Consider the following 12672-nt stretch of genomic DNA (forward strand, 5'->3'; position numbering starts at 1 on the left):
ATTATAAATTATCCCCCGCAACTGGTAAGAAAAAAGCTTTTTTTTTCACCTTTATGGACAGACTTGGCCTCTATTAATCCATACTTCATAGTAGATATGGAGATTCTAGTTGGTAAGTAGATGGGATAATAACTATGATAATTAGGAGGTCAGAATTTAATAAAAAATTTTATCACCTCTAATTAGTACCATATTTTTCATAGTAAATATGGAAATAAATATCTTAAATAAAAAAAAAATATTTAACAGATGATTTGAATATTTTCCAAAATAATAAAAGGATTATAATTACTTCTTTTTTATTACTAAAATAAATAATAAGAATTAAACTTCTAATTTATTATATTTGTATCAATCAATATTTTCTATTCTTGATCATTTTTATTACTTTTCTTTTATTAGGGATGAAATAAATTTATTTTGTAATATTTATCTTTTTATCTTCAAGTTTAGTCATTTATTTTAATGAGATGTTAAACTTATTTTAATCGACATAGCATGGACGAATATAAATAAATTTTTAGTATATTAAATTTACCCAGAGACATTTATTCATTTAGCCGTATTTATTTGAGAGGATGGATTTAATGTGAGAAAAAAAAACGATTCAACATTTATTTATTTATCCCTATTTATTTGAGAGGAGGGATTTAATGTGACGAAAAGTGATCCTAGCGTTGTCTCCGTCAATCAATCCTTAAATTAATACAGAAAAAATAAATCACGAATAACTACTAATCATTAGTATAATGACCAAGATAAAAAATATATATATTCAAATGTGTTAAATTTTAATCTCATAACTTAATGTAATAATACTCCATCAACACAGTCTCTAGGAGACTGGGAGGATGGATTTAAGAACTAACAAAAATTTGATAGAAAAATTTTTTAATGTCTATTTTATGAAAAAGAATGGATGGCATGTGTTTTTACGGTTGATTTATTATAAAATAATAGACTTCAATTTAAGAAACTATTTGTGAATAATTTTTGAATGTGGTCAATCCTTTTGTCCATTTTTTCGTGGTCCACTCCTAGTTTCCTTTTGTAATTGTGGTTAAATTTCTATTCGAAATTGGCCACAATTAACTACAATCCCTCTCTATATTCATTTTTTCATCAAGTTGTAGTTTAAGGTTTAGGGTTTAAGGTTTAGGATCTACGATCGGAGGTCGCCGGTGGTGGGCGAGCGGCCGGGCTGCGGAGTGCTGAGTGGGAGGCAGCCTCCATCCGATTGTCCCGACCTAAACTATAACCTGTGTGAGAATGTAAATCCAAGGAAGGAGCACAGTCAATTACAATCGGATTCTAGACAAAATCTGGCTGCAATTATAGAGGGGACCATAGAAAAACGGCCCAGAAGATTTGCTCTCTTTTTTAATATATTTTTTTTATCTAGTTAAATCGAATTGAACATATCTTGCTTCCGAGTCACATCTCTATTCTCAACTACTCGAACCACGAGTGACTACCTCGTGTGGCCTAGCGTGCTTGGCCCAATGTGGTCCTGCACAAGTAGCATTACACGACTGCTTCGTGCAGACTGCAACCCTGCATGGCCACCTCGCGTAGTCTTATGTGACCCTAAACGTCCACCTCGTGCAACCTTTGTGTAGCACTACTTGTGTGGCTGCCTCGTGCAATCGTGAGTTGCAGGCAACCTCGAGTGACCGCCTCTAGCAATCGCGTGACCTCGCGCATAACCATCTCGATCTACACCTCCAAGTAAACAAGTGATAAAAGATAACTTATTCATCCTATAAGCGTCCTTTATCATCAACCATATAGTGACATTAAAAAAAAAAAATCACAATGATCGAGATGACCGACCGACCTCAAAGAGATTTTATTCCACAAGGAATAATTATTTGAGAATTCAATCTCTACTCTTGTGTGTATAATCATTTAAGTACCAACTAAATTATGTTGGTATAATTCTATAAAAAAAATTTATTAACTATTAAAAATAAATTGAAAAATACTCATGAAAAAATTCACATCTGTATATGTTCAAAAAGATAATATCAGATTTAAGACAATCGGATTCAGTCGCAGAACAATTTTCCTTCGGCGTCTAGAATGTACAGCCTATCTTTTAATGAATAATTAAATGAAAATGCATGCATATGACTCAATTTCCTTTTCTAGGACCTCAATAGACAATAGATGAGCACCAAGTAGCAATAAAACAACAACACACATAACAAAGGACCAGTGCCAAGTAAGTAACGTACATAGAGAACCCGACAAGCACGTGATCACACCCACATCGTGGCGAGCAATCAACGGTCTGCCCACGCCAACCGACGGCTCAGATACTAAAGCCAAGGAACAAACCGTACACCTCTTAAATATTTAATTATATTATTTTTTTGAAATTTCAAAAAAATATATATATTTTACTGGAGTCACTGGACTGGTCGGTCTGTGCGGGGCGAAGGATTCGGAGGAGGACCGTGGAGGAATCAAGAGGACGAAGGCGACGTCGCATGGATCCGTAGCCGTCGATCTCCGTTTCTTGACGTCGTCGTCCGTCGAGCTTTTCCTGCCGGATCTCCGTCGTTGGCCACGCCGATCCGCCAATCTCGCTGTTCGTGGCTTGCAGGCGAGATCTTCGTCAGATCTCGCTTCGTCGCGTACAGTTCGCTCGATCCATCGCTGGTATCTTAGAAAACATCTCGCTAAATATCTTTCCTTGATTTTTGGTCTTCTATGAATCTATTGTGAACTGATCTGCGAATGACGGTATTTTAGTTTGTTGGAAATGAGCCAGCCATTTTCCACCGCTTTTTGACCAAAAAAAGGTAATCACTGTTTAGTTGCAATGATTTTGCGCATTACTTTCGTTTTGATTTTTTTCTTACTATTTTGCAAATCTCAATCGTTTATCTCTCATTTGTTTATGGATTCTGGATCACGGCTGTATTTGGAAATGATTAATTGTTGTTTACTTTGATTTCGATTAACGTGCGAGAAAAAACATATGTAGATTTGTTTACCTTCAATGAATTGGATACCATAACAGTAAAACAAATCCCTCTTTTTTGGCAGGTTTCATCCTTAAGATCTTTGTCTTAGAAGATGGCTTTCCTGAATTAAGGGTAGTCAGATCGTCTCCATTTTCGCCTTTGTGCTTTCCGATTTCTCAATTCATGGTCGTTTGCGTATCATCTGTTCTCTTTTCTGCTGCACTTGCCTCTGCGATAGGCATACGCTTGAGGGAGAAAAAGTACCTTGCTCTTGCTTTCAACAGCCTCCTGAGTCCATGGCTCCCAATTTTGATAGCCCTGTTCAGACTCAAATGGCGGTTTCAGTTCTAAGCAATGACTGCATTGGGAATCCGAGGAGTGAAGGAAAGACATCTGGTCGAAGGCGTGTGTTTGTTCAGACGGACACTGGCTTGGTCTTAGGCCTTGAACTGGATCGTGGTGACAATGTGCACACTGTTAAACGGAGATTGCAGCTTGCTCTCAATATGCCAACTGAGGAGAGTTCTCTTTCACTGGGTGATGTTGTTTTGAAAAATGATCTTAGTGTTGTGAGGAATGACTCCCCATTATTATTGACAAGGAGCTTCCTGCAAAGGAGTTCCTCCACTCCATGCCTCTCACCGGTTGCGAATGATCTTCAGCAAAGTGGGGATCATAGTGATTTTATTGAAATTTTATGCTCAAACAACTGTACTGAGATAAAACTACTTGTTAATGATGCAGTGAAGGGTATTAAGAAAGCCATAGACCCAATTGCAGTTCACAGAGGACTTGGTGGTGCATACTTCTTCCGGAACATAAGCGGTGCAAACATTGCTATTGTGAAGCCGACGGATGAGGAGCCATTTGCGCCAAACAATCCTAAAGGTTTTATAGGTAAGGCCCTTGGACAACCTGGGTTGAAAAGGTCTGTTCGAGTTGGTGAGACCGGGTTCAGAGAGGTTGCCGCCTACCTCCTGGATTACAATAACTTTGCCAATGTCCCTCCAACAGCCCTTGTCAAGATCACACATCCAGTATTTCATCTGAATGAAGACATTAGCTCCGAGGGCAGCATTAAGGCTTCTTGTAGGAAGATAAATGCTGCCAGCAAAATTGCTTCGTTGCAGAAGTACATTCCACATGACTTTGATGCTAGCGATCATGGCACCTCAAGCTTCCCTGTCACAGTGGTGCACAGGATTGGGATACTTGATGTTAGGATCTTCAATACTGATAGGCATGCCGGGAACCTTCTGGTGAGGAAAATTGATGGTAATGCTGGTAGGTTTGGGGCTGTGATGGAATTAATCCCAATTGATCATGGTTTTTGCTTGCCTGAGAGCTTGGAGGATCCTTATTTTGAATGGATCCACTGGCCACAATCATCAATCCCTTTTTCTGAGGAAGAGCTCAACTATATTAGGAACCTTGACCCATTTAGAGATTCAGAGATGCTCCGAATGGAGCTACCTATGATCCGAGAATCATGCCTTAGAGTGTTAGTACTCTCGACAATTTTTCTCAAGGAAGCAACTGCATTTGGACTTTACCTTGCTGAGATCGGAGAGATGATGAGCAGGGAATTTAGTGGAATGGAAGAGGAGCCAAGTGAGTTGGAGGTTATCTGCATTGAGGCAAGAAGGTTAGTGGCAGAAAGAGAGGCTTTTTCTCCAAAATGTGATTCTCCAGACGAGGAAGGCATTCAGTTTGACCTTGACTATGAAGATAATGATGCACTGATGCAAGAAACATCCCCAGTCAGCCACTGTGTATACAGAGGAGGTATTTCTAGAAATCTACTATCGAAATTAGAAGAAAATGTAGAAGACGAAGAGGAACTTGAGGATGAAAATCAGGAAAAAGCTAATTGCTTGCCACCATTTGAGGCTGGCCATATTCCAGATGTTTCAAAGCTGTCCATGTCACTGAAGGGGGTAAGCATTGCTAGAAAAAGTCAGCGGTATCTTGCTGGTTTTCCAAAATCAAGCCTGTCAAAAAGTAAAACCAGTAAAGGCGATGACAGTGGCAGGTTTAAGGGTGGTGGGTACAGGAGTGCAAATGAGAAGCTTCCTGCAAGTGTGAGTTTTGTGAAGCTCTCGGACATGGGAGAGGCAGAGTGGACTGCCTTCCTAGAGAAGTTCCAGGAGTTGCTGCCAGGTGCATTCCGAGGTCGGAAGTGCAGTGCTGCTGCTCGCCTGAGGCAGAGGTTTGGCACTTCATGCCAGTTTTGAGTAGGAATTTTGAGGAGAATGTGAAGAAGGTTTGTTCTGCATCAGTTATTGATGTCATTGGCCATGCCTTCTCTGGTAGCAGTGCAGGTAATGAAGAATGTAAGATTTAGAATAAAATCATTTCATGATGGTGCCATTCTACTGAGGTTGTGGAAGTAGTCTGCCCTATCTTGAAATTAGCATTTTGTATAACCTTTGTGTGACTAGACTTGTTCTGTGTTAATTTGAAGGTGAATTTGATTGCCAGTTTATTCTTTATGCTATTCTTTTAAATTTAGATATTACTAACATATAAAAACCAAGAACTTGAGTCTTGCTTGTTGCTTTTGGTAACCTTAGAAGAGGGTTATTTGTGCAGGTCCAACCATATTATCCCTGTTGCTTTTAGCAGACTAAATATGGATGAACAATGTTGCAGCTTTAGTGTTGAAGATTTAAAGGAACACTATGCATGTTTATTTTTGTTAGACATATAATGCAATGTAGTAGATATTGATTAATTTATTATTAATAGTATAGATACTGATGGTTAAAATGCTTAGAAATTTTTGAACTATTGTGTAATCATTGTCTACCTCTTGCAAGATCATGAGAATTTGTTTCAGGCACATATAATTGTTGTTATGTTTTCCTGGTTAAAACTTAAAGGTGCTATGTCTATCACCAGTTAATTATGAGAATTTGGAGAGAAAATTTAAATAGGTGATTTACCTGCTTATGATAAGTTATGGATGAATCATATTCAGGAATTTGATCCTAAATAGTCAATGCAACTAATTCAATTTATTATTTTGGTGCATCATCTGCATTAACAGTGCACTGCATGACGTTGAACGAGATTGGAAGGTCGTAATTAAAAATTGCTGATGTATCTTCCCAATGCATCACCAGTATCCATAAGTTCATATATTGTTCATCTACTTAGATGTTGCATATCCATGTGCCCGAACCATTTGAACTATTTCTCTTACTCACCATGTTTGCTGTGTCTTTGTCATAAATAACAATTAATAATAATAATAACAACTCTACTATATCTCAACTCCAACATGGTTTCTTATGCAGTCTGTGGCCATATATAATTAATCAATTTAAAAAGTCAAAAGTTTCAGATAAGCAATAGCAATTTATAATCAATTAACTAGCCCCTGAAAAAAGATTTGATGTGATAAACCCATGCAAAAGACTCCCAAAATTTAGAATTTTTTTTTAAAGAGAGAGAGAGAGAGGAGTAAGATTTTGGTTGATGAGGAATGAGTTCAACATTTTGCTTATTCTTGCAAGTTTACTTCATGTGCATAAAAAACTGACATTGACTTGGTAAATTAGTGACAAATTTTAAAATTCAAAGTTGATCTTGAGAAGCTAAAGGGCTGATGGTCTATGTATTTGTTTAGACTGAGTAAATTTAATAAACAAGAGAATTATTAAAATAGATCAAAATGGAGGTCACTGACCTTTCACTGAAAAAAATGGCAGTTTAAAAATAACTTTTAGCTGTAACTATGTGAAGTCAACCTTGAAGACTAGGTAATACTTGAGTCGGTGACTCATTCAACAATGACTTATTCTTAAAACCTTATCTTGATGAATCCAGAAAACAGATTTGATCAGTTTATTTCTTCAGAAGATGAAGGGGCATTAGTTCTTCAGAGGGTGAGATGCTGCAAGTCATAAAACTCCTCCAGAGATTCAATTAAATGTCTGTAAGTATCTTCTCCATCCTCTCATTCATTCACTCTTTGTCCTTATCTTGTCTCAATGATCTATATTTTGATTGGAAAAGTTTCAAAACCAGCTCCATCAAGCCAAATGTGTAAATTCCATGTTCATAAACACAAAAAATTTGCTTTCTGCCATGATGAACTTGATTAGTCATTTTTCCTTGTGATAGATCACAAGTTGAATATATTTCCATTAGTTGAACTAAATTCCTGGTTTTATCTTATATTATACTAGGATCAAATTTGCATGAGTGTGTTTCTGAAAGTTGTCATGATATTTTGAGACAGGTTTTTGCATTTAATTCTAACTTTTTTCTTTCAGCATTATCTGATATATGATTAGCTGTTGCTGATCATACACAGCAACCAAATACCATGGAGCCAGGAATGGAACCACAGGTCCAAGACAATACTTCAACAAGCAGAACTGAGTTCCTAGTGTCTTTGTCATCTAAAGTCGACGCCATGAAGGAGCTCATTACACGATGTAGCAGCAGTGACCAAGCGAGCCTGGATGGTGAGCTCCAAACCCTTGTCAAACAACTAGAGACAGTGATCAGAAGCATGGCAATGGATCTTAGCAAGATTCCATTTTCTGATTTCAAGAACCAATTCAGCCAACCAGGACAAATTAATGTAGGGGAAAGTCCAGTTTCAGCATCTCAGAGGGAGAATAATTATGAAGATTTCATCAAAGGCACACACAAAGGCATGCAGAGAAATGATGCCAAAGCATCATCTGATATTCTTCCTCCATCGGCAGAAACTCTCCAACCAGGTTACCAAGGCTTTTTCTGTCCATTGACAGAGAAAATTATGAATGATCCTGTCACCATAGAAACTGGCATAACATATGAAAGGGAAGCCATTGTTGAGTGGTTCATGAGGTCCTCAGAATATGTTATCTGCCCAACAACAAGGATTGAGATCAAAAGTACATGTTTCTGCAGTAACCTAGCTTTGAAGAGCACAATCGAAGAGTGGAAGGAAAGGAACGAGGTGATGAGAATACAGATCGCGAGCGGTTCTCTGTCATTAGCTGCTTCAGAAGCCATGGTTTTGGATGCACTGAAGGAGATGCAACTTCTAAGCCAACATAATAAGCACAAGGGGCATATGCACATTATTGGAATCACACAGCAAGTAGTGCAGCTTCTAAGACATGATAGTATGGTTGTGCGGTGCGAGGCAATGCATCTTTTGCGCTCTTTGGTGGAGGATGAAGACGGAAAGGTTTACAATCTTCTCTTGTGGTTTTAGTTGAATGTTAAACCGAATTAATTTCTTCAAGGATCGATGGATTATATTTTGCAGGTTATTGTTGCAAGGACAAGAATCCTCACAAGGACAGTCAAGATGATGTCCAGCTACAATTCTTCAGAGAGGCATGCAGCTGTTTCATTCTTACTAGAGCTTTCTAAATCTGAGATGTTCTTGGACAAAATTGGTCTAACACCCGGAGGAATCTTGATTCTGATTACGATGAAGTACAATAAGGAAGCTGATCCTTTAGCTGCAGAAAAAGCAGAAGAAATTTTGAAGAACTTGGAGAAGTTGCCACTGAATATTAGGTGTATGGCAGAGAATGGATTCATGGAACCCCTTTTAGACCACCTCATTGATGGTGAGTAGCATTTTAAGTCTCAGCTCTCTAAATTTTCATCAAAACTACAACTATGACAACTTCCCGGTCACTAAATTGCATCGGCATGGTACAGGTTTAGGAGAAGTACAGATGGATATGGTGAGCTACCTCGGTGAAATACCTCTCGAGGATGACATGAAATCTTATGTGGCAGAGAGAGCCTCCAATACCCTAATCCAAATGATCAGTGGTGGCAACCCTGTCATCAGAAGAGAAGCATTCAAAACTCTAGTTCAAATCTCCTCTCATCCTCCCAGCAGCAGGATACTCATTGACGCAGGCATCACCCCGCTCATGATCGATGAAATATTTTCACGCAGAATCCACAGCGAGTCCCTGGATTCCCAGGAAGAGGCTGCTGCAATCCTTGCCAACATACTTGAATCAGATGGAATTGATTTTTCCAACATAAAAGTGAACAAGAATGGCCACACCATCAGCTCACAGTACTCAGTTTACAACCTTGTCCACCTTCTGAAGTGCTCGATAGCGGAAAAAGTTGATGCGAACATTGTAAGAATCTTATTTTCACTTACAAAGCTCTCAAAGCCTCTGGCCACTATCGTGTCGGTGGTAAAAGAGCTCGAGGTGACCCAAACCATCATTGAATTCCTCAATTCTCAATTGGAAGATCTCGTAACTGTTGCAGCAAAGTTGCTTATCGCCCTTTCATCTCACATAGGAGACACCATAGCAAGTTATCTCACCAAGACACAAGGCCAACCAGAGGGCCTAATCAAGAACTATGACAGCAAGCAGATTTCTGAAAAGCAAGCTGCATCAGCCAACCTAATTGCAAAGCTCCCGCACAGGAGCGCACCACTCAATTTAGCTCTCCTTCACCAAGGTACAGTACCGGTAGTTCTCAGCAGGATACAAGAAATCCAGAGAGGCGAAATACGGGCCAGCAGCATGAGGCTCACAGCGCACTACTTGGAAGGCCTAGCAGGCATTCTTGTGAGGTTCACCAGCAGTTTGCTTGACCAGGAGATACTTCAGATGGCCATGTCAAGGGATTTAACATCAGTGTTTGCAGATTTACTTGTGAGGCCATGTGGAAGCAGCGAAGTCCAAAGGTTAGCAGCTGTAGGGCTTGAGAACCTCTCCTCTCAGTCACTAAAACTATCGAAGCCCCCTTCAGAAGTGAGGAAGCCCTCTCGACCAATAAACATTTTCTCCAAGTCCAGATCGGTCACCAACCAAGAAGGTGGTAGGTTGGTGTTAACTTGCCCGGCACACCGGGGAGTCTGCTCAACCACCACCTTCTGCTTGCTGGAATCCCGGGCTGCAGAGAGGCTGCTGGGTTGCCTCGACAATGAGAACCCCGAGGTCGTAAAGGCAGTACTGTCGGCCATCAGCACGCTCTTGGATAACAACGTGGAGGTGATGGGGAGTGTGAGGGCACTGACTGAACTCGGAGCAGTGGAGAGTGTGCTTAGGGTGTTGAAGGTGTACAGGGAGGAGGAGGAGGTGCTTCAGAGGAGTCTCTGGCTGGTAGAGAGGTTCTTGGAGATGGGGAACCAGCAGCTCTGCAGGGAGATCTACGGCAACAAGGTGTTGTCGACAATGCTGGTGTCGACCTTTCATAAAGCGGATGGCAACAACAAGAAGATGGCTGAGAACATTCTCAGCCATTTGCATAGAATCATGAACTTCTCCAGTAAGAGTTTTGTTATGTGATGTGTTGAATTCACTTTGATATTGCTGATATCGTTTGACGATGTTAATAACATTTCCTTGTGCGCTTTCTTTCAGTGAATCCTCTATTTGAATTTCGTTGTGTTCTCTCTTTCAGCGAATACTAACATACCATTATCAATGGATGATGAACAAAGTCATACCAGATATCGAACCGGCTAGATTCTCAAACCTAGACGATTTTTTGAGTCGAGGCTTGGGTGGCTTGGTCGATGCAACTTGCCCAAAGTGGAATAGGCAGAAAATGGTTTAGATTCTTGAGTTTAACAAGAGGAGAATCAATGTAGTAAAGTTCAGCTAGATTATTGAACATGGCTTATAGTTTGATTCCATGGGACTAATAAGAGGAGGATTCGGGAACAAAACTTCCGCAGAATAAGAAGAGGAGGATTCGGGAATAAAGTTCGATCACGGTGTCTATTTCACTTGAAAGAGGACTACCGCAGAATTTATATTGGGGGGAGAGTTAGTAACTTTAAATAATGAAATAACAAACCGCCCCTCTCTTAGATTGAGTCAGATCGTAGCATTGTGTTATTAAACCATGTTCAATATTATCAACCCTATATCGAAACTAGATAGGGTTGCATGCTGCCCCCAGGGGCTGGATCAGTTGGTAAGTGGCTGGGATATTTGCACCATGACGCAACGGTTCGAGTGTCGACGGTTGCAATGTGGGATAATATCCCCGTCTGCCGGCTTAAAGCCTCGAACCCCAGCCACTTGTCAACCCAGCATTCACCCTGATTAACCCTCCTCCTACATCACCATGGGGCAGGCGTAGGGGGTTGTCGGGGCGGCGGATTCCGCCTTTTTTTTTTTTGCACCATAGATAGGGTTGCATGCTTGCCTGGGCGCTAGATAGAAGTGATTGAGGCGCGGCCATAGCCTCCTCCCCTCCCTCCAATGCTTGTTCTTCGAAGGAAATCACACAAACCCTTCTTTCATGAGTTTGAATAAAGCAGCCATTTAAAAAGTAAGATAAGACGATATATAAAAGATCATTTTCCACTATACATTAGCGGGAACTTTATGCGCCGGATTATCATCTTTTTTAATCTCTTCTCCTCATCTTCCTCATTCAAACAACTCAATCACCGTGAAACAAACATTAGGCTTTTGTTGTCCTCTTCTACTACTACATTTTCTACTAGATCTTCTAGTTTCTGATCAAAAACAGTGAGGAAATAAAAGTTTGCCTCCTTTTTGACAACAAAGGTGTTATTTTGGTCAATGCAAAGCTTGATAATGAATATGACCTACATGAAAGACATTTAAAAAGGATCAAATAAAAGTCAATATATTGTCATGGTGTTGGAAACATATATGTATATTACTAGTTTGTGAGTTTGTGGACTCGGTCACCTCCATTTTCTCATGTCAAAACAAAGAGTCACTGCATGTTGCAGTGCACATTGAATGTGAAGTGTATGTGCTTCAAGTGCATGCATTTGTTATATGATAAAGTGCAAGAAAGAGCCTTTCCTTTGCGTTTAAATAAGTGGAGGTTCTTGTAAAGAAAGATCCATGTTTGGCATACAATATTTTAAAAAAAAATGATTAGTGCAATATGAAGTCATGATCAACCAAATTGTCTAACTTCTACAGGTTAAGGGTGGAAATCAAAAATTAAGTATACCATACATACTTACTGTATTGAAATATATTGAACTGTATCAATTTAATTGTCGATCGAAAATTTTAGAATCGATATTGGTATAAATTTATATCAAAACTTTTAGTATACCATACCGTTATTAAAATTTTACTATAAGTGATATGAAATTTATATCATATTATAAATTTACTTTACCCAATTTTTGATAGACTAAAATTTTGATACAGTATATATATATATTTTTTAATTATATATATCATATATAATTTTTTTTATCAAACTTTTTGATACATTATACTATACAATATACAATTTAAGATTTAGTATACCATAATGAACACCCCCTACTTCTACTTCAAGTGAAATAATATGCTTGATTCAAATCGAAATCATTTTTCGTACAATAGAGGATTTAGCACGAGATGTGGTACAAAAATGGCAGGAGCCATGTGATAGGCTAAGAGCCACGTGACTCAGTTAACATAGGAGCAAGCGAGCAGACTGAAAGGTAAAGTCATGCCAGCACTGTCCAATTTGAGCGACGGTGAGTAGGAGAAGTGGCGTTGACAAGTTCTGAGGATGTGTGAGAAGTGTGTGGACTGTCCGGTAAGGACTCATCCCACTCTAGTAGGCTTGGATAAAAGGGTGTCGTATGAGTGAGCACGAGTACACGAGACTATTTGATCTACTAGCTAATTATTTTAGTGTGTTTTTTCTTCCCTGCACTTGACTTGAGTGTCAGAGAAATTTCACTAAGATATGTCTTGACTTCCCTTCTAAC

General features: G+C 39.2%; 2 protein-coding genes across 5 annotated transcripts; both read left to right on the top strand.

The window, feature by feature from the left end:
- Window positions 1-2397: 2397 nt before the first annotated feature.
- On the top strand, window positions 2398-5464 carry LOC122024791 (phosphatidylinositol 4-kinase gamma 7-like). Of its 2 annotated transcripts, XM_042583497.1 has the most exons (3): window positions 2398-2664; window positions 2758-2807; window positions 3055-5464. In XM_042583497.1, exon 3 carries the CDS (start codon window positions 3269-3271, stop codon window positions 5204-5206), a length of 1938 nt encoding a protein of 645 aa, XP_042439431.1. In that variant the 5' UTR covers window positions 2398-2664; window positions 2758-2807; window positions 3055-3268; the 3' UTR covers window positions 5207-5464. The 2 variants fall into 2 exon arrangements, with proteins under 2 accessions (XP_042439431.1, XP_042439432.1); XM_042583498.1 differs by lacking the exon at window positions 2758-2807.
- On the top strand, window positions 5230-10329 carry LOC122024790 (putative U-box domain-containing protein 42). Of its 3 annotated transcripts, none has more exons than XM_042583494.1 (6): window positions 5254-5293; window positions 6022-6096; window positions 6804-6912; window positions 7294-8163; window positions 8245-8554; window positions 8649-10329. In XM_042583494.1, the coding sequence occupies exons 3-6, from the start codon at window positions 6907-6909 to the stop codon at window positions 10253-10255; spliced, it is 2793 nt and encodes a 930-aa protein (XP_042439428.1). In that variant the 5' UTR covers window positions 5254-5293; window positions 6022-6096; window positions 6804-6906; the 3' UTR covers window positions 10256-10329. The 3 variants fall into 3 exon arrangements, with proteins under 3 accessions (XP_042439430.1, XP_042439428.1, XP_042439429.1); XM_042583495.1 differs by having other exon boundaries at window positions 5255-5293; window positions 7253-8163; XM_042583496.1 differs by lacking the exon at window positions 6022-6096 and having other exon boundaries at window positions 5230-5293; window positions 6834-6912; window positions 7253-8163.
- Window positions 10330-12672: the final 2343 nt, after the last annotated feature.

Source organism: Zingiber officinale, chromosome 9B, assembly GCF_018446385.1.
Source record: "Zingiber officinale cultivar Zhangliang chromosome 9B, Zo_v1.1, whole genome shotgun sequence".
NCBI lineage: Eukaryota > Viridiplantae > Streptophyta > Magnoliopsida > Zingiberales > Zingiberaceae > Zingiber > Zingiber officinale.